Source organism: Pavona decussata, unplaced genomic scaffold (genome assembly GCF_977016875.1).
Source record: "Pavona decussata unplaced genomic scaffold, jaPavDecu1.1 SCAFFOLD_254, whole genome shotgun sequence".
Classification (NCBI taxonomy): Eukaryota; Metazoa; Cnidaria; class Anthozoa; order Scleractinia; family Agariciidae; genus Pavona; species Pavona decussata.
Genome location: NW_028145657.1, coordinates 5,144,048 through 5,165,336, shown reverse-complemented (window position 1 = coordinate 5,165,336; position 21,289 = coordinate 5,144,048). Strand labels below are relative to the sequence as shown.

Genomic DNA, 21,289 nt, shown 5'->3' with positions numbered 1-21,289 from the left:
TGGGCTATATAGGTATGTGCGGCGCCAAAGGGTATGGTTTTTCGGCTGTTTTGGTCATAAATAGGGTATCGCTTTTAGCCATTTTGCCGCCATTTGGGTAATAAATAGGGTATAGATTTTTGCACTCTAGTCCTGGGTTAGATTTTTTTTAGCAGAAGCTACCTCAGGTCATAAATAGGGTAGGGAAAATCGTAGATTTTGGTCATAAATAGGGTAAGGGTTTTGGGAAGAGGGCCGCACAACCCTACCCAATTTTTTTTGTAATACCGCCCCCCCCCCCCCCCCCCGGGTTATGTCTTAACGAACGGATATTTCACCGAATCGTTGGGCTGGACGAAAAACTAGGGCTCCTGCACACAAATCCGTTTCGATCGTTTTTATTTGAAAACAGAGACATTTTTACCCCGTTGGGCCTTCCGTTGACACGTCTACGGACCAAAACACTCCTAAAACAGAGATTTTAAAAAAGCACCGCACTATCCCCAAAGTAGAGATTGATCAATGATTTATCGTTTGCGTGTGGATGGAAGAAACTAATGGAAAACAATGACACACCATCGTCGACGGAAATCAATAAAAACTATCGTTAGCTACGGTTTTTAATCGTTTTCGTGGACAGCAAAACAAATGAAAACAGATGCGCGTGGACAAAAAAATCGTTTTTTTAAATCTTCATTTTCGAATAAACGCGATCGAAAAAGCAAAATAGGTTTCTCGTCATTTTAAAATAAAAATTGTTATCTACTCGTCCTTGCGTGACATTGTATGTGTCACAAGCTGCTATGCTACAAGATCGTAAATAGTATTTTCACTGCATTACGAAGTGAAAGGTCAAGAGGTAATGTTTGTACTATATACACAACGCTCATTGGAAGCGCCATTCAGAAACTGATGACACAGCCGTTAGGTAAGTAAATACTCCACACGCTGAACTGAAGGAAGAGTATTATGACACGAAAGAGTCACGCAACGACAAAAATCAGTCGTTTGGTCACGCAGTCTTGGAGCCAGTGTTATCTTTGGAAAGTGAAGATAGCATGGGCATCTTTCTCTCCATCCGTCTGCAACAGAAAAAAAAAAAGGCACGCAATGCGTGCAGAGGGTTTTTGTACATACAAATCTTCAGAGTTTTCGCGTAACATGTGCAGCTGGTACCTTCCCTGATCTTACAATCACATTGGATCAGAGTTTCGTTCAGGAACATGACATTTTATCGTTCTTGTCTCAGTCAGGTAGAAGCAGGACTCCAGTGGCTTTTATAATTCAAACTATCTCAAGGTCAACTGTTATATATGGGTTGCCGCCTTAAGCACTTAAACAAGTGAATACTTTTTTGCAATTGAAGCTTACAGCGCGGTTTTCAATTAAGTGCCGTTAAACTAAAACCAGAGGAATCCTTCTAACCTATCACAAGAACATGAAGGACACAGAATGAAAATGGTGTATTATTCAGTGAGTGACACAGGCAACCTCGGAAAAAGGAAATCCGAGTGCCCCTATCAGGAGTCGAACCTAAGACCTTCTGATTACTAGTTCAGGTGCTCTACCACTGAGCTACAGGAAACTCGTGGGAGCTAAGGCCATTAAACTAGGACACACAGAGCCAATCAGAAATCAAGGCAAATATAAGTAAATAAAGTCAAGTGGAGAAATGAGTCTGTGAATTAAGAAACAGTGCTGATAGTTTTTCTGCTCCAATGTAAACAAACCTTGCAGTCTGCACTCTGAGCCATAGAAATTATCTTTTTCAGATATTCTTGCATTTGTTCAGGTCTGAGATCCAACATGAACCTGAAAAAAACAAAGTATAGTACACAAAATTACACAACAGTCGTGCCGGATTTGGTTCAAAAACAGAATTCTATAACTTGACTCGCGTATTTTTCGACCATTAGCTTAATGAAAAGCGAGTAACCTGGCATAAGTTTTAGGAATAAGAATAAGCGGAATAGCTGTTAGATTTCTCTTTTTTAAGTAATTTGGGAAGACATTTCTACAAACGTTCACTGACGCAAGATCATTTAAGAGCCGTCTTATACTCCAGTAATTCCTGAAACCTCATATGAGGGATTTCTTGTCATCGTTATATGTATTCCTATTCCGGAATAGGGTCAATCGAACGCACCCATTAAATCAGAAAAATTGGTAAAGGGCAGAGACCTAAAAATTCAAACAGTCAACAACGACGGGAGAATCTCTGAAACAGTGTTTATATTTTGTCAGAACCTTGCAGTAGTGATAAACGTTCCGACTGTTGAAATCCAGCCAGAATGGGCGAGGCTGAGGCCTTTTGCTATGAGAAAGTGCTTGTTCGTATGCAGACCTAACTCGCACGAAACTACAGTGTCTAGTTATTTTAATCATAGAACACAATTCGTCTGTATAACAGGCGTTTATTTAGCCAAGCTTGAAACGCGAGACATCAAGATTGAAGCGCGAGAGGAAGTGAGGAGCGCCAGGCGAGAGGAAAATATTATTTCTTTCCCTCTCGCCTGGCGTTCGTGTCTCCCGCTTCGTGATCGGGCGCGATGTCTCGCGTTTCACGTTCGTGTCTCCCGCGATGTCTCGTGGTTCGTGCTCGGCTAAAGATATACCAGTTAAGGAGGCTGAATATAATCTTACTTCGTTGTTTCAGCAATCACGATGGCTTCATCAGCAAAGATCTCCTTCACCTCAGGAGTCAATAAATGAACCATACTGAAAAACGCAAGCAGAGAGCATAATAAAACAGTTCATTAAATTAATCATATCGAAAAAGTATGAGTTCGCTTTTGGCAATTTCGATTCAATAAAATACAGAACTAATTATTGAGAAGTGGTCTCTGAAATGCACACGCGCCATTTTGAATTAAGAGATTTTGCAGTTATCACTTTATGATTCCGTTTTTTTAGCCTTATAAGCATCCCTCAAAAAAAAAACATTCCGCCATGCCCCATCACTATGACAACACACGTGATCACATACCTGTTTGAAAAGTAAATTACATCAAAGAGTTTGTTGTATTTGCTTTTCTTGGAAAGATCAGGAACACAATTTATAGGAAGAAAATGAACTTTGATGCCCTCACACTTCATATAACCTGCAAAATAAAACAAGTTCATGTCTTACTGACCAGGCCTTCTGCAGAAAGTGCTTTGGACGCGGTTACTCTATAATGATTTCCACCGGCGCAGCGTACCCGTCCACCAACCCCCCCGCCCCCCCTCCCCAGTCGTTTTTGTCTGGTATAAAATCCCATCATTCTCTCTGACAGAAGGGAGGATCTCGACCTGTTGCATAGTCGCGATAAAAAGAGTTGAAAGAGAGGAATGCGCAAGTGAAAGAATTTAAGAGTGGATTAAAGTGAAAAAAATTTTGCCTTTCAGATTACATCGTAAAAACATACAGTTGAACCTCTCCACAACGGCCACCTTGGGGACAGAAGAAAGTGGCCGTTGTGGAGAGGTGGCCGTTATGGGGAGGTAGGGGTGTAATATGACACATTTTTATTTTCGGGAAGTACAACATGTTTATTGTGCCAAGTTCGTGCTTACTGTGGCCTATAATAATACGAATCCAATCTTAAATAATGTAATAGATAAAATACACAATAAAACGTAAATAATGTTTTGAAACAAAATGTTAACAAGACGAAACGAGCGAGGTTCGCAACATTCGCTATATTATTGTAGACAATTTATGCTTACTGCAGCATATAAATGGAACACAGTCAAAATACGTATATCATTAAAACGGATACAGAAACGTAATGTTCCGAAGACAAATGTCGATTACTGCATCAGTTTATAAAAAAAAAAGTTTTTACAAAAAAGTACTACATACTGGCCGTTATCGAGAGGTTATTTTGGCAGTTGGCGGCGCACTTTAGTGGCCGTTGCCGTTGTAGAGAGGTGGCCGTTGTAGAGAGGTTTAAACAAGAGCTAATGTATGGAGTGTCCGCCGGGAGAAAAAAATGTGGCCGTTATAGAGAGGTGGCCGTTGTGGAGAGGTGGCCGTTAGTGGAGGTTCGACTGTAGTTGCTCTGTTGCTGTGTTTGTTTGTTTGTTTTGGTTGGTTGGTCGTTTTTAACGATCTTGTTTCTCATTTTGTCTTTACCTGTGCATCCTTATGGATACAATTAATTTAGGTTCTCTATTTCCGCTACATTTTGAATACAAAAAATTTAAAAAACAAAACAATAACAGTTGCAAAAACCCACAAAAACAACAAACAGCTTTCAATGGGCTTTTTCAAAAAAGTGAGTTTACTGTGCAGTGAAAGTCTCAATTCGTTTGTGTTACCTTGCGTTTGTGGCCCAGAATCTTTAGCTATATTTTCCTTTTTCTTCTTTTCTTTTTCCTCTGTCTCTTTCTCGTCTTCTTCCTTGACTTCTCGCAAAGTCGCCTTCTCTTTCTTAGCTGCTTTTTTCTCGTCAATCTTTGGCAGGACGTATTTTTCTCCCGTCATTAATTCATGCATGAGCGCAGTGACATTGTATTCCGACACATGGGTTGATGTCTAAAAATATGAAAGAAAAAACTCTTGAAAGAACGAAACTAGAGAACCTTGACTTGAGAGAAGAAAACACGTAATTACAATCAACATCTGCTCAATTACAACAGATACAAATTATTAACACAATATTTGCAAAGATTTAGAGTTATGCTTACGGCAAACGGCAGAAATCATGTGACCACGTCACCATGTTTATCCTTCATTTGCCGCTCGCTTTTTTCGGTTTCTCAGCAAAATTGAGTAGCTTTGTGTTAGCATGAAATACCAGAATTGTTTTGCTCTATTCTCGTCTTTGTATTCATATTTTCAAGAAAACATAAACGCGAATCTTACTTTTGCCGTTTGCCGTAAACATAATTCTACACACTCTAATAAAACAATCCCTGGTTGAAAAACAAAATGTAACTAAAGGGTTCTCTGCAAAAGGGGCGTGGCCAAAAAGTCAGACTGAAAACGCTCCAAACCAGGTTTAGTATGCATTGCATTGCAGAATGTGGATCCATATTTGCCTTTGCCTAAAGGCTGAATTGCAAAGGATTTGATCACATGAAACTCCACACATTACAGCAACGGCAGAGGAAAAATTCCCTGTAAATTAGCCTTGGTACAAACAATTTATTTATAATATCTTCTAAGGCTTAGTGCAAATGATCAAATGATGATTATTCTCCCAAGTGTTGGTGAATAGTGGCTCTTTACGAAATATCCATCACCAACCACCTCCATCTTGAGAAGTACTACACCTGTGCTCAGTCGTAGACTGCTAGCAATCCCTTTCTGGTTAGTCGAGAGGGTGCGCTCACAGCATGGCGAGACTGGAGCTATTTCGGCTATTTCGCGCGACCTCTCAACAATCCAGAAAGGGACTGCTTGCAGTCTAGTGCTCACGTTGTGAGGCCAAAACAACTCAGAATTGGCCTATAAAGAAGGACTTCCTTTTGAAAAACGGTAAAGCAACCAGAGCCACTCTAAAAATAGTAAAATATTCTACAAACTCACTCTGACATGTTGCCCATTTGACATTTTAAAAAGTGATTCTTCTTCACTTTCTGTGCCAAATGCTAGGTATGGACTGTTGATAATGTCACCCCAGTAACCGCGCCTTGCAAACCGCTCGCCATCCTAAAAAAATAAAATGTGCAGTTCCAGAAAAATTCCATACCCACCCAATGGAAGGTCCTTGGGAATTCCTAGGGGGAGGGGGGTCTTAAAACTCAAAATATTAGAAGCAAACGTGAAGCTAAACTGAAATTTCCTACGGGGGGGGGGGGGGGGGTGGGCATGCATAACAAAACAAAAAAAAAAATCCGTGTAAGGAGCATGAATATTTTCTGGAACTGCACAATACAGCACCAACATTCAGAAGAACTCATTTAACTGTTCATATTACCATTAGCTGGGAATGATAGCACGATAATTTACCAAAACTGAAAAAAAGTAAGTTGATTTCTTTTAAAATCCACAGAGGAGACATGAAGCATTGGAAGTACGAACTTGCGAAGTGCAAGTCCAGGAAAGCCTAGGAATTTAATAATGTTAGTCAAAAACAACCTGGCAGTATGCCTGCACCGTTCTTAGCTCTATCTTCACTGGACCCTGATAACCTAGAGCTTCATTGTTTTTTGCATCTAAGCGGACTGTTTTGTTGTTCATTGAGCTGTTGCAAACAGTGCTGGTCTCTTCCATCCTGAACTACAGTGTATGGACAGTCTTATTTTTCTCAGACATGGTAAAGTGAGCCCTGGAAATTGCCTCTAGCGAGAAGACGATTTAATATGTGTTTCGCTCACTACTTTACTATTGTTGAGAAAAATAAGAGACCCAAAATCTACTAAATCCTTTTTAGTGAAAACCCACTTCACGGGATGCCTTGTGTTTTACGGGGAAATGAGATATTATAAAGCAATGATTTTGTGTGATCAAGTGATCTCAGTCTGTTACCCTTTTGATGATGAGACCCGAGGCCAGAGTTCTGTTAGCTACTTCGTATGTGGAGTCACTGCGCAGTTCAAAGGCCACGCCTTGCTCCCGCCAGCTTTTGTACTCTTGACTATTGATAATTGATGCCTGCAAAAAAAAAAAAAAGAGGTTCCCAATAAGTCCCAGATGAACAAACAATTTTTTCTTATTGTTTACATAGTTTTCAAATTCTTTAATAGTTTGTAACTTTCAAATTAAATTAGAAACTTTGGCTCTAGGTATTTAGTTCTCTGTCAATGAGTTAATAAAACTTAAGATATTGCACAATTTTTAGTGAAAATACAAAAAAATTGAGTTGCTATGTACTTTTTTTGTTTGTTTTGTTGTTGTTGTTTTGTTTTTTTTTAATTGTACATAATACTGAAGTTCTCAGATGAGGATCAATAAATAAATTGCAGTTTCTGATCGGAGGTGTTGAATTTTACACAACAAGTGAGCCTTGGGAGGTGTCAATAATGTATTGTTTTCTCAGCACTATTTTAAACTCATTCAAATGGGAATGCCTTTAGTTATGAGATGCAATTAATCTGGTGATGAGAATCATTGACTTCACTGTGGTTTTGCTGCTTACCTAGTCAAATGCCTGCCCAAACAGATTACATGTATCTATTATGCATGTTTTAATAAGGATTTGCCACTCTTCTACCTGAATTTATTTTACTACAGTTCATAGAATTGCATTTCCAATAATATACTCAATAACAGGTGTCAGAGTTATACAGAAAATACAGTCAAGGGCCCACAGTAATCTGGAGCAGGCTGTTGTAGCATGGCTACGCCACATGAAGTAAAAATTTAAACTAAACAAAAGACAGAACATTTAACCTTTTTTGAAAGTTTCATATTGTAGTCCCAGTCAAATATATTTTGCCGTGAGTCGTAACGAACAGCAAAGTACTGCCTCAACCTCTCCTCCCTGAGAAAAATCAATAAGTTTATGCTTTAGAATAATGCTTATAAAATCATTTTACAGCAGAGAACATTGTATGATTCTTATACAAAAGCTATGTTATTACAACAGAATTCAGAATAATTTCATTGTCTATGGTGGCGCCTCTGTCAGTAATTACTGTTTTCCTTACCAATGCTGGCAGATGTCAAACATTTTAGGGTCTGTATTCCTCCAAAATTTAAAGATGCTTTCCAGTTGGTCTCTTTCCTTAAACTGCAGAGATAATGTACATGTAGGTCAACACTTCATGTCGATACTTAAATGTAGCCCGGGGGCAGTGCTGTATTCTTTACAAGAGGACACATCTTGCCGTTCCTGATTATTTTATAGATTAAATTAATCTTGATAGCTCAGGATAAACATGGAATACCAGATTTCCAAACTACAATATTTTATTTGTCCTCATTATAATAGGGCAACAGAAGGTGGGAGAACTTTTTTAGTTCAAGCGGTACGAACATGGAACAGTTTGCCAGCTTTTTTTAAAGAAACAAGCATCACTTAAATCTTTTAAACGTGCCATTAGGGGTAATATTTTTTTAAAGAACAATTAGATTTTTTGGATTTTTACATGTACGTTTTAATTAATATTATTTCTAGAATATTGTAGTTTTTAACTTTGTATTTTCTTATAGTTTTAGATAGAAGGCCACAGGTTTGTTAGTGTTTCCATAATATTTAGTGTTACCCTCTTGAAATAGAGAGCTCACTATGTAATATTGCTAATGTCAGATGTCTATCCAAAACAACGTCACTAATTTAATATACAGTGTGAATACTTTAAAAAAACCCAACTTTACAGACCTTTAGATGCTACTGAGTGTACAAGTTTTCCAGTAGAGAAAGAGCACACAAGTTTGAACCAGTGTCATTTTGGTGGGAAAATGAGGTAGCCATTGTCATTTTACTAATGCATTTTTGTGAGAACAGAGTAATGGCAATTAAAGAAACCAAGGACTGAAGGGCAAAAAGATGGATACAAATTGGTAATGAATGAAACAGAATTCTTTTAATTAATTACTTTACAACACTGCTAAATTAGAGCGATGACATCATTTACCTTTAGCTGTGAAAGGTTAAACACAGGCAAGCAAGCTTCAAGATAATCTGAATCTGTTATCATTCTGAGACAAGCAACAAAAAAAAAAAAAACAAGTAGTTTGATATGAGAGCCTTAATTTTTAGCAGGAACCTTGATTCGTTTTGGTGCAATGATTACTCATTTATGTCAACAACAGGTAAGATGGTAAACTTACTAACATTTTATTAGAATAATAAAATATTGTTTAAAAACGGTTTACATATTTCAGTTTTGGATACAAGTTGTAAGTAAACTTAAAAATACTACCTGATAAACTCATTTGCTTTCTGTTGTAAATATTCACTGGCTTGTGGCCTCACAAGGCTGTTACCAAACAATTCAAGAAACATTTCTGTCTTTTCTAAAACAACAAAAATAACAAAAAGGATTTTTTTATGACTTTTTACCCTCAGTTTGACCTACAGAAATATTAAATAACAAACCCTTGTGTACACCTGCCAAATTTTCTTGAGTCAAATACAGGAGATCTTTGTCTTTAGATAATTTCTTGGATTTTCAAATATGTTGCAATGGTTCCAGAATATTACCGAGCTATCTGAAGTTGTTCCAATGGTTTGTCTGAATGTAACTTCAAAGATTCCCTTCAGGAATACAAAGATGTATTCTGACATGGTAATGAAGGAATCAAACATTACAGGTACATGTAGCTTCATTCAAATGACTAGAGTTCTGTTCAAAATAGAATCAAATATAAAAGATGTTTTGCTAAGAAAATTACAGTGCAGCTTTGACAGTATGGCACAAGAAACTGGGCTGTATGTATGACATCAAATGAATGTCTTTAATACGCATGCATGAAACTCACACATAATCAAATGCATGAACATTGGCAGGTATAATAAATAAATTTATTTGATTATTCCATATTACTGGACACATTCATTAAGAAGACACCTTCACAAAGTTTAACAAAATCATTTCCAAACTCACCTTGCAGTCCCAGCCTGTCTTTGGGCTCAAGCGCAATGGAAAGAAAAAGAAGGTCTCTTCCATAGATCTCAAGATTATTCTCAACAACATAGATCTAAAAGGAATCAATAACAAACTGCATTTCATAAAATATAGTCAATCCAAGAACGTAACCGGCGACATTACCGTCAATAATGGACAAAGAATGTAAAGTATTAAATATGTTCAATTTTGTAGGTGTTGTTTAGCTAAAAAATAAAAATAAAGTAACTCTGTCAATTTCTGTGGGAACACATTTAGCTGTCCATTGTCTCATGTATTTGTGACCACCTAAACCAAATAGATCCCTGGAGTAATTTTCAAACATAAATATTTGATTTTTCAAACACTATTTAAACCACTGAATATATCTTGCAGAAAATGTTATAATTATTCCTTTAAGCAATGACTGATAATATTTCGATATTAATAACAAAAGACATGTTTATTTATAACAGACAACTTACATTTAAATCCCTCTTTGTATGCCTGCAAGCATGTGCAATAGTCTTCAAAATGTGTCTGCAGTCTCCAGCCCCAATAATAAGTAAGTTACACTTTCCTGACACAACAATGGAAATATAGAAGACAACTTGAAAGAAAATTACAATTTGAAAGCTACAAATAGAATCAAAGCTGTAATAGCTTAAGGAGAGCAGACTGCAGAAGAAGAAAAGCTGTCATTGTGTGGTCACGGTTTGTAACAGTTACAATAAACTTCTTTTATATGGTCTCATATTAATTTCCATACCTTGATCTGTGGCAACATCTTCAGAGACCTTCAAATCTTCCACTTTTGAGATAAGTGCTACAAATTGTGAAAACAGACAGTCAACTAAAACAAAAGACCCACACAGTCTACAAACACAATACGGATATAGCTTATTTAGACTGGAGTTAGAGTACTGACCTATCTGCTGTTTTTGACAGACTTTACCAGGCATTGCCTGGCTTGTTTAATTGACAGAGCAGAGCAACAAATTATAGACAGTTAATTAACATAGTCATGTCCTTTAGTTTGAAGCCCTGCACACCAATAATTGGTCATAAATGGGATGATGATGATGATGATGATGATGATGATGATGATGATGATGATGATGATGATGATGATGATGATAGCGATGATGATGATGATGATGATATATCTTCTTGACAAATTCTTAAACTTCTGGGTTATGTTTCGGAAAACTCAAAAGAGTTTCTGGGCCTGTAAAATTTTCTTTTAAATCTATGTTCAACTGATGGATGGTAGTTTTTTTTGTGAAAACAAACCCTGCCTCTATACCTTGTAAAATTTTCAAAAATGTGCGAGGAAAATAGCTTTTGGGTCTGATATCTTTTTGGAAGTTTTGAGAAACACATGCCTGGGCCTTTCTCTTGTTTGCTAGACTCATTGGGACTTATACCTTGACCAGCTTACCAAATAACATCAAGTACACACAAATTAATTAACTATGGCTTCTAACTGAACAACAAGTCATTTCCCTGGAAACCAGCTAATTGAGCTAAACTGTAGCTGGTTCACTAACTTACACTGGTAATTATCTCGCAGATCAAGAGCTGGACTAAATCCCCACCACGTTATGGCTCCAAATCCGTCTACCATGACGGCATCAAACGGCGAGAAATATTGAAACTATTTTCAGAGAAATCGAGCCCTGCAGTCCGCCATTTTATTTTCCCGCTCAAAGGACTGGATCCGAAAATACTGGAAGGCATGCGTATTGGCACCTGGAACCAAACGAGAGAGGTTTTCAAGATGGCGGCAGTAATGAGAGTGAATTCGGGAAATGCACGTTTCTTGGCCGTGGTAAGGATTTGTTATCTGCAACAGTTCTTTCGTCTTGCCTTTTGAACTTTTCTTTTCTTATTGCAGGATATCACACAACCCTTTAACTGGCTTTTATTCTTTGGGACATGGTTTAGAGGACTCAAATATTTAAATGTGGCAAAATTTACAAATTTGATAACTTGCAGTGATTTATCTCATTTTTTTTTAATTCACAGCGAGTACCGTCTGTAATATGCAGGTTTATGTCCAATGCCTCCACAGTTGGTGGTAGTGATGCAAAGACACCCCAACCTCCGAGTTCATCACTAGGTAAAACCGGTATAAATGCAATTGTAAAGCCCCTTCCAAAAGTAAGACTACCCTTAAATTAACATGTTAACATCATGAGTGTCAGATGCAGACATGCTTGTAATAGTGAGCTGTCGCAAATAGTTTGATTACATTGCTGCCATGTTGGTGCCATTACCCTGGTGAAAATCTTTGGAGGATCTTCAAAGATCTTCAAAGATCCTCCAAGATCTGCAAAGATCTGCAAAGGTCTTCTAAAGATCCTTGAAGACAAGGATCTTTTAAAGATCCTCACAGATCCTAGAGGAGTTCTTGAGGATCCTATAAAGATCTCTTGAAGATGCTGATGAGGATCCTTTCAAAGATCTTCTAAAAGATCCTGCAGGATCCTCAGAGATTTCATTAGGATCCTACAGGATCTTGAAAAAGATCCTTTAAAGGATCCTTTCAAAGATCTTTGTCAGGATCCTTAAGGATCCGCAAGGATATGATGAGGATCTTACAAGGGTCTTGTAAGAACTGTCCAAGGATCCTCCAAAGATCTTTATTAGGATCCTTAAGGATCCTCAATGGTCTTACAAGGTTCTTAAAAAGATCTTAGAAGGATCCTATAAAAGATCTTTGTCAGGATCCTTAAGGATCCTCAAGGATATGATGAAGATCTTACAAGGTTCTTGGTAAGAACTGTTCAAGGATCTTCCAAAGATCTTTGTCAGGATCCTTAAGGATCCTCAAGGGTCTTACAAGGTTCTTAAAAAGATCTTAGAAGGATCCTATAAAAGATCTTTGTCAGGATCCTTAAGGACCCTCAAGGATATGATGAGGATCTTACAAGGTTCTTGGTAAGAACTGTTCAAGGATCTTCCAAAGATCTTTGTCAGGATCCTTAAGGATCCTCAAGGGTCTTACAAGGTTCTTAAAAAGATCTTAGAAGGATCCTATAAAAGATCTTTGTCAGGATCCTTAAGGATCCTCAAGGGTCTTACAAGGTTCTTAAAAAGATCTTAGAAGGATCCTATAAAAGATCTTTGTCAGGATCCTTAAGGATCCTCAAGGATATGATGAGGATCTTACAAGGTTCTTGGTAAGAACTGTTCAAGGATCTTCCAAAGACCTTTGTCAGGATCCTTTAGGATCCTCAAGGGACTTATGAGGTTCTTAAAAAGATCTTTAGGTTATCCTATAAAAGATCTTTGTCAGGATCCTTAAGGATCCTCAAAGATCTGATGAGGATCTTACAAGGTTCTTGTTAAGAACTGTTCAAGGATCTTTCAAAGATCTTTTTCAGGATCCTCAAGGGTCTTAAGAGGTTCTTTAAAAGATCTTTAGAGGATCCTATAAAAGATTTTTGTCAGGATCCTTAAGGATCCTCAAGGATCTGATGAGGATCTTACAATGATCTTCAAAGGATCCTATCAGGGGTCCTTGAAAAATCTTTGTCAGGATCCTTAGGAATCTTCGAAGGTTTGATGAGGATCTTACAAGGATCTTAAAGGGATCCTATTTTATCTCTTTCAAAGAACTTTCCCAAAATCCTTAACAGTCATCATGGATCTGATGAGAATCTTAGAAGGATTTAAAGAAGATCCTTTCAAGGAGACAAAGAGGATCTTAGAAAGATTTTTGAGGATCCTTTCAATGATTTTTGTCAGGATCCTTAAGGCTATAATTATTATAATGATCTTACAAGGATCTTTAGACAAACTTGTAATGAGAATCTTATCAGTTTGTTAGAGAGAACTTTGCAAATCATGGTCTTGTGATTAACCAAAATATAGAATAATAAACAATTCATTAAAAAATAATTGGGGTTGCTTTGGAACCAAACAGGCTAATTGTACCAATTTTGCAGTCGTGGATGAAATCACCTTTCAATCATGCATAAACCATACACCGTCACAGGGCAATGCAGTTATAAACCTCACCTCAAAGGCAACAGAAGTAAATATTTTTTTCTTGCAATTAAGAAAGTGATCAGCCACATAAAATCTCAACAAAACAAGATTTCCTGGGTCTACAAATATTTTCACAAAATGTGAAGACAAGCAATGACTGAAAATCTCTTTCTTCGACTTTGACAACACAAGAAGCTAAAGGACGAAACTTTACAACATTAGATTGTGATCAGTCGATTCAATATTAATTTTTGGAGCTGCAATGGGCCAATATTGTGGAATTTTCAGGTAACAACTGATGTTAGCCATATCCATGCATGAGTTATATTTTATTCCTATTTCACCTGATAGGGAAAAAAATAGAGAATCTATTTTATTTGTGTTTTATTTTTAATTTTAAGCCTATTTTAAAGCAAGATAGAACAAGGTGTTCTATTTTATTACTATTTTCTCATAACAAACTGAAAAATAGCCAGTAAAACAGCCTGTAATCCTATATCACTATTGCTCAATAACATAGTAACACACTGTTTTATTTATATTTTTTCTACAAATAGGATAGGCAATGGCCAGTTAGATTGTCTGTATCACATGTTGTATGTACAAATTTTGTATACACCAAGGGAAACTTCATCTTCCTAATCTAAGGTGAAGTTACTATTTTGTATTCATCATTGTTGATGTATACACCGTCAATGTTGAGCCATATAAAAAAGACAAATGCATGATGTATACTTATTGCATGTACACTTTTTTGCTCAATCTAACAATTACGTATACCAGGTACTTCTTTGCAATAAACTTATAAACTTTAAGCTTATGTATGCAATAATAACAAATGGTTTAGAAGAAAGAGCAAGGATGTACTTATTTTCTATACCACAAGATTGAGCTGTATTTTTGTTATTTTAATTGGGCAAATAAACACATAAAACCAAGATGAGCACCTGATATTAGTATTTGTAACTGGCCTGCTTTCCAGGAAAAGCTTTAATTAAAAAAAATGAAGCTTATATTAAACTTGACTTACATGTAGTACATGTCACTGAAACGCATTTGTGAAAACAATATTACATTCAGACCTTCTTCGATGGATCTCGACTCCATTTGATGCCAAAAAGAACAACAATGCTTTCAATCATAATTCCTACAACTTTCATGCACAGTGCTAGCTTTTAAAATGAGCAAGAAAACGTGGGGTCACAGCAACACTGGCAGCCATCTTGGATTTCATTCAGACTGGGTAGACTGGGCACGAACAAGGCCATTTTGGTCAGCAGATATGCCACTGCAGGCTCGCGGAAAAGACCGTTTCATTTTCGATTTAGGCGGAATATTCAAGAAAACAGGAGACATTTCCCGTGGATTTTTACCTCTGTGAAGCTTCAAAATGTTGGGTTCAAGCAAAAAAAATGTGGATAACTACTTTTAGCAAGAGGTAAGCTTTGAAATCAATAATTTTGATGAAAAAGACTGCATGAAAATGTGTGATTTTATAGATCGTCGATATATGGGAATTTCGAATGCATGTGCTTCTTGAATCTTATTTGAGCTTAACTGCAAATTCGAGATTGTTAAGGTAAACATTCCCTATTTATTTTTGTTATACATGTAAAGCCTTTGCAAACGTTTTAACAGAGTAATTTGTAGCCAGGTTGTTATCATGTCTTGGTATAAGCTGAAGACATAGTGATTCGATCTTGGTTTGATTGACGTTGCATGAAGATCTGGAGTTCATGATCAACTTCATGGAGTGTATAAGCTTATATTTTCTGTAGCACCATGAATTAAAGGTCGGATACCCTTGTTTTGCTCAGAAATCAACAAGATTGTTACAGATGAGAAGCTCACTGAAACATGTGTCTAAAAGCGTATGCTTGGCACTGCCCAGATCACTGTCACAGTGATCACTGAGTGACCACTGGTCACTCAGAAGAACTGACTTAAATGCACTTTTTTCTGTTGTACTGCAGATTTTCAGCTCAATAATGTTGTCAAGACTGATACTTAATCGTGCAGCTTCAGAGTCAAGTCAGCAAATCCTGCTCAATAAGCTAAGTCACTTATGACCGTTGGACTCTATTTTAACTGATTTGATTTTGTTGCAAATCGTGACTTCTGCTACTCCTACTGAGAAACAATAATTATTACCAAATAAACTTTTGTAACTTGCATAATGGAGTATTGGTCATTACTTGATATCATATACATGTACATGAAGTTGAAAACAGCAAGGGTACAATCTTTTCTTTTTTTTTTTTTACGAAATATCCAATCATTTTTCTTTTTTTATTTAGCACTCCCCCTGAACCTTTACATAATTCAAGACAAAGCCATTTTCTGAATGTTTCTTTCCTGAGAAGTTTACTGTGAAATTGTTTTTCGCTGTTACTTGTTTGTAGCTGTGGCTGTGGAATACGGTCTGTGAATGACAAATTTAGATTGTGTGTAATGCATGTAATTAACCATCCAGATATAGTTAGGTGCAGGAATATATGAAGTATTGACCATGAAATCATTTGCAGTGGCAAATGCTACAACTAATTAAAACACATGAACTATGATAATTCTAGGCTTAGAACAAGGATTTAAACCATCACCTATTTTCAACCTACATGTATTTTATAGCTATTTTATTTCTGGATCTACAGTGTATAAACCAGCAGAGTGCTATTTTAACCCTATTTTAACCTGCATGACATACATTTAATGCCCTATTTTAAACCTGTTTTAAAGGTATTGTTGTACCATTTTCCCTTTTTTCCCCATTAAATTATCCCTGTTTTATGTTTATTTTAAGCCTATTTAAGCCAGGCTAAATAGGTTCTTATATATTTAGGTATTAAAATGCCCAATTTCAGCCTGTAGGTTCTTAAATCACTAGGTTCTTATACGTGGGTTTTTACCGTATTTTCAATTTTGTCAAAATTCATATTCATTAGAGTGAATGATTTCTTTTAATTTTCAATGTAACATAAATGCATAACTGTTACAAATTTATTGAAGGGTATTATTTTGATAGCTGACATTGTACTAGGCACTGTAGGCAACATTTTCTTTTAACTTGTCATCCAACCATGTAAAAGTGTTGTTGTGGATGTTACCACCCTGTTGCAAGTTGTGATAACATTGTACATTGAAGCAGACATTAGTTCAACTTTGTACAGCACGTTTCTGCAGCTTGCAACACCGGTTGCAATACATGTAGGTATAACAATGTCTTTCAACTTTCAAGTCATAACAATGTTGTGCTACAGCTTGAAAGAAAAATAATTAATGCTGTCTGTATTTCTCATCCTTTATTCGTAGTAATTTTTTTCATGTCTTTCTGCATGTAAGTGGCCTCATTTTCATGACAACAAAGGGCTCACACAAAAGGAAGAAATAAGAAGAAAAAGAACAAGTTTGCTTTATGAGACATTTTTACCCTTTTTTCAGATTTTTACATTTTGCATTAACTGTTGCGTTTCATGGTAAGGGATTGATGATTTTAAACCATGAGATTTTTACAAGTGTAAAACATCAAAGATCTATTTGTAAAAAGATGAGAAGAATCTGAGAAATAAAATACATTTGGCATAAAATTTACTGCTTGTTAAATAGGATACTTAATTTGTGTATGAAAATTAAGAGTATTGTGAGAGATGCACAAAAGGATCTTTCTACCATTTTTTCGGAAAATCCCTGAGTAGTTACGATCCTTGAGAATTTGTGCAGAAACCTTGAGAAGATCCTTCACGTCCCTTCCTTGCAAAAATCCTCAAACATCCTTCAGGATCTTTGCAAATTTTTTACTATCCTTGCAAGAACCTGAAGGATCTTTAATAGCAGAACCCTATAACGATCCATCAGGTCCCAGCAAGGCTCCTACAAGGACCATGAAGAATCCTGCAAAGCCCCTGTCGAGATCCATAAGGTCCCTGCAAAGAACCTTCAAGATCCTTCAGGATCTTTTTAGGTTTTTTCATGATCCTAAGAGAACCTGAACCTGAAGGATCTTAGCAGGACCCTGTAAGGATCCATCAGGTCCCTTTAAGGATCCTACAGTACAAGGACCATAAAGAATCCTGCTAATGCCCTGTTAAGATCCTTCAGTTCCCAGAAAGATCCTTCAGGTCCTTGCAAAGATCCATTAAGATCCTTAAGGATCTTTAAAGATCTACTTAAGGATCTTTTGTGGATCTTTTTGAGGATCTTTAAGGATCTTGATTTGATATCCTCAAAGATCTTGTAGGATCTTGTAAGAACCTTGAAGTCCCTGCAAAGATCCCTCAGGTCCCTGCAAAGATCCGTTAAGATCCTTCAGGATCTTTGCAGATTTTTATAAAGATCCTTACAAGAACCTTAAGGATCTTGGCAGGGTCCTGTGAGGATCCTTAAGGTTCCTCCTACAGGATCCTGCAAGATCTTGCAGGATCTTGTAAGAACCTTGAAGTCCCTGCAAAGATCCTTCAGGTCCCTGCAAAGATCCGTTAAGATCCTTCAGGATCTTTGTAGATTTTTATAAAGATCCTTACAAGAACCTTATGGATCTTGGCAGGGTCCTGTGAGGATCCTTAAGGTTCCTCCTACAGGATCCTGCAAGATCTTGCAGGATCTTGTAAGAACCTTGAAGTCCCTGCAAAGATCCTTCAGGTCCCTGCAAAGATCCTTGAGGATCCTGCAGGATCTTTGCAGATTAAGCAAGATCCTTGCTGGATCTTGCAGGATCTAAACAGGATCCTGAAGGATCTTTGCAGGGCCCTGTGAGGATCCTAAAGGTTCCTGCTAAGTTCCTACCGGATCCTGTTAAGATCCAGCGAGGATCTTGCATAATCTGCAAAGATCTTGCAGGATCCTCAAGGATCTTTGCAGGGACCTGAAGGATCTTTGCAGGGACTTCAAGGTTCTTACAAGATCCTGCAAGATCTTTGAGGACATGAATCAAGATCCTTAAAGATCCTCAAAAAGATCCACAAAAGATCCTCATGTGGATCTTTAAAGATCCTCAAGGATCTTAAAAAGATTTTCACCAGGGAAAACAAAAGAAAATTTGCTCACATAGTTTGCATAAAAAAGGAAGGTAACTACCAGAAGAGAAAAATCTTATTGTTTCTAACCACCAACATGACCACCATGACGTAACGTGTAATCAACTTATAGAAGCCCAAGAAGCAAAGCTTTGAGGTCTTCAAATTCCCAAGAGGCATCAGACCAATAGAAAAGTAATAAGCCATTTCTGCTTATTTAGCATTTTGTTCAAAAATTAAACATGCAATAAAGTTTCTTCCATGATATCCAGTCTATGTGCCAAATATTGCTTAACTGGAGCGACTTCAATTTTAAGGCAAAAAATGCATCTATGATAGACCCTATATATGCAAAAATGGCTGACATTTTGTATTCAAATTTGTCATTCTAACCTTGTTCTTGAGTTCAAAGTGCATGCCTTTTCATTTTGTAAATTTGTAATACCTTTACGGAAGAGGTGAAGAGTTGGAAGTGAAAATGATTTGTAAAAACAGTCACATGATGATACCACATTTCCCTGTCTGCAGTGTGGCTGAAATCTTAGATTACAAACAGTCTGTTTCTTCTGGGTGTTTGAAAACGAAGACCTCTAAAACGAAGACCCTAAGACCCCAACAACTCGAAAACGAAGACCCCCAACATTTCCATGTAGAAGTACAAAAAAAATTAAATAGTGAAATTTAATTCCTTTCTGTGGTCCTACCATGGTCATCCGCCATCTTGAGCTGAGTAACCGCGTTCCCATGGAATACTGACCGGAAGTGCGTTTCCCGCTCCACTGGACCGGAAGCACGTTAGGGTCTTAGGGTCTTAGGGTCTTCGTTTTAGAGGTCTTCGTTATTGAGACACCCGTTTATTCTCCTAAGTTCTGTAGCATGCAATGGATATAGTGAGCGGCAAAGCTATTTTAATTTGCGTAATTTTACTGTTACTTTGCATGATCTGAGGAAAGAAGTACGACTGCTTGCAGTCTAAAATCTCATCTGTGTTTTCCACAACACTGTTGAAAGTTCCTTCATCCAGGTTCATTTTTTTTTATTTTTACAGCAAACAAGCAGGATGCAGCAGATAACAGCACTTACAAGGTTCAAGAATACTATTCATACAACGAGTATTCATTCTATGATTTGGAAAATGTGATTGATTCTTCAGGACGAAGACAAATTCAGCCCGATCCAAAAGTGAAATACCACCATACAGATCCTTGGTCAACACAGGAAAAGAGTGCTACATAGACCGGTGAAGACAGCCATTGTGATAATGTATATGTTGTAGTTCAATTTAATCCTTGGCATAAATTTATTTTCCATTGTTTCAAACTTATTATCACACATTGCCATACCCAAAACAACAGATAAAATTTAAACCAAGGATAAATTTGAACCACAAGTTATACATAAAGACATCCAGCTGATTTATAGAGCCAGGCATCCTTTAAAATGGTACTGTTGGTGCTGAATTATGAAAGAGTTGATTATTTGGAAGATAAACTAATGTTTAGGCTTTCATTTATTCTAAACAGTCTTTTCATTGGCATGGGAACCAGTTGAATGTATTTTCCGACACAGAACTTCTCAGTGGAAGCGACAAATTTATTGATGAATAATGTGGCTATTTTTCAAGCCGTTTATTTTTTTCTTGTTTCCACCGTTTTGTAACTGGCAATAAATGGATAAATTTAATTGCTTAAAATTGAGCATGTTGCCTTTTATCATGATTGCATTTTTTTTTTAGTTGAATCATGATAAAGCGATTAGTTGTAAATATTCACAGGAATGTTTTAAAGAAATTGTGGCTGTTTATACCTGTCTTGCAAATTAGTAATAAATTGAGAATAAAAAAGTCTTGTGATGTTTAGCAAGTTGAAGCGGTGATTTCGCAGTCAAACTAAGTCACCTTGTCGTTGTTTCATCAGCAACTGACCGACTCTTTGTGGAAAACTGCCTTCAGTTTGCTGCTTGTTGTCACGAACATGGAAATTCCAAAAAGAAAACAGAACGTTTATCTTCAGCACATAGTTTGGTCTTCTTTAATAAAGATCACACTTCTATACAACTTTACTTGTTCATAAAGGAGAGATTGCGGTACATAAAGAGAATGCGAAAAAAATATATTGAGGGCATAAAAGGAGGGAAGAGTAGGCGCACACTTCCGCATTCAGTTTAAGGTGTTTTTAGTGGGGGATAGGAGAGAGCTTTCCTTCGCTTCTTGCATTCTGAAGCCTTACCTTGATAACCAAGAACAGCGGATGGACAAGACATGTCTTGTGATATTCAGTCCGATTGGCCTACTTCAGCATTACCTTATTTTATTTACCTCTTAGGTCACACACTCAATACTGAGTATTTGCACCGCATTGAAAACTAACAATAACAAAAATACATACAGTAGCCTTAAAATTTCCCACGATTCAGTCCAAGAGCGCGTCTATGAGTCCAGCAGGAACTCCCCTTGAAGGGTATTTTCATTGTATCCTTCACATTCACATTGCCTCGACTACCATCATAATCACCCACGGTTTCCCACAGTCTGGACTTAAAATAAAGGACGATCAAACTCAGAGGTCGTGGGTTCAATTTTTTTCTTTGCGGCGTGCGGTCTCCAATTTGCTTACCACTGCTAACCTTAACGCTCAATGGAAAATTCATGCTTTCACTAATAGACCCTTCTCCAAAATGGCGGCCAAAAATTCAAAGAAGTTAAATGGAAAATTTACAGACGTTTGTATGACTGGGGTATGACGTATGCCCCCAGTCATACAAACGTCTGTAAATTTGTCAAATTTCATCTTACATTTCCTAAGCTGATATAACACCTAATATGC

At 37.0% G+C, this 21,289-nt stretch overlaps 2 protein-coding genes across 2 annotated transcripts; one reads left to right on the top strand and one right to left on the bottom strand.

The window, feature by feature from the left end:
• Positions 1 to 361: 361 nt before the first annotated feature.
• LOC146456749 (dynein axonemal assembly factor 3-like) lies at positions 362 to 11,185 on the bottom strand. Its single transcript, XM_085093163.1, has 14 exons — positions 11,014 to 11,185; positions 10,229 to 10,285; positions 9,945 to 10,039; positions 9,460 to 9,553; positions 8,776 to 8,869; positions 8,488 to 8,551; positions 7,558 to 7,640; positions 7,301 to 7,391; positions 6,437 to 6,562; positions 5,495 to 5,617; positions 4,282 to 4,498; positions 2,966 to 3,080; positions 2,623 to 2,697; positions 362 to 1,791 (listed from the first exon to the last, which is right to left on the bottom strand). The coding sequence occupies exons 1-14, from the start codon at positions 11,084 to 11,086 to the stop codon at positions 1,665 to 1,667; spliced, it is 1,434 nt and encodes a 477-aa protein (XP_084949289.1). The 5' UTR covers positions 11,087 to 11,185; the 3' UTR covers positions 362 to 1,664.
• On the top strand, positions 11,169 to 20,339 carry LOC146456748 (uncharacterized). The gene is made up of 3 exons (XM_085093164.1): positions 11,169 to 11,290; positions 11,488 to 11,581; positions 19,513 to 20,339. The coding sequence occupies exons 1-3, from the start codon at positions 11,198 to 11,200 to the stop codon at positions 19,698 to 19,700; spliced, it is 375 nt and encodes a 124-aa protein (XP_084949290.1). The 5' UTR covers positions 11,169 to 11,197; the 3' UTR covers positions 19,701 to 20,339.
• The last annotated feature ends 950 nt before the right edge of the window (positions 20,340 to 21,289 follow it).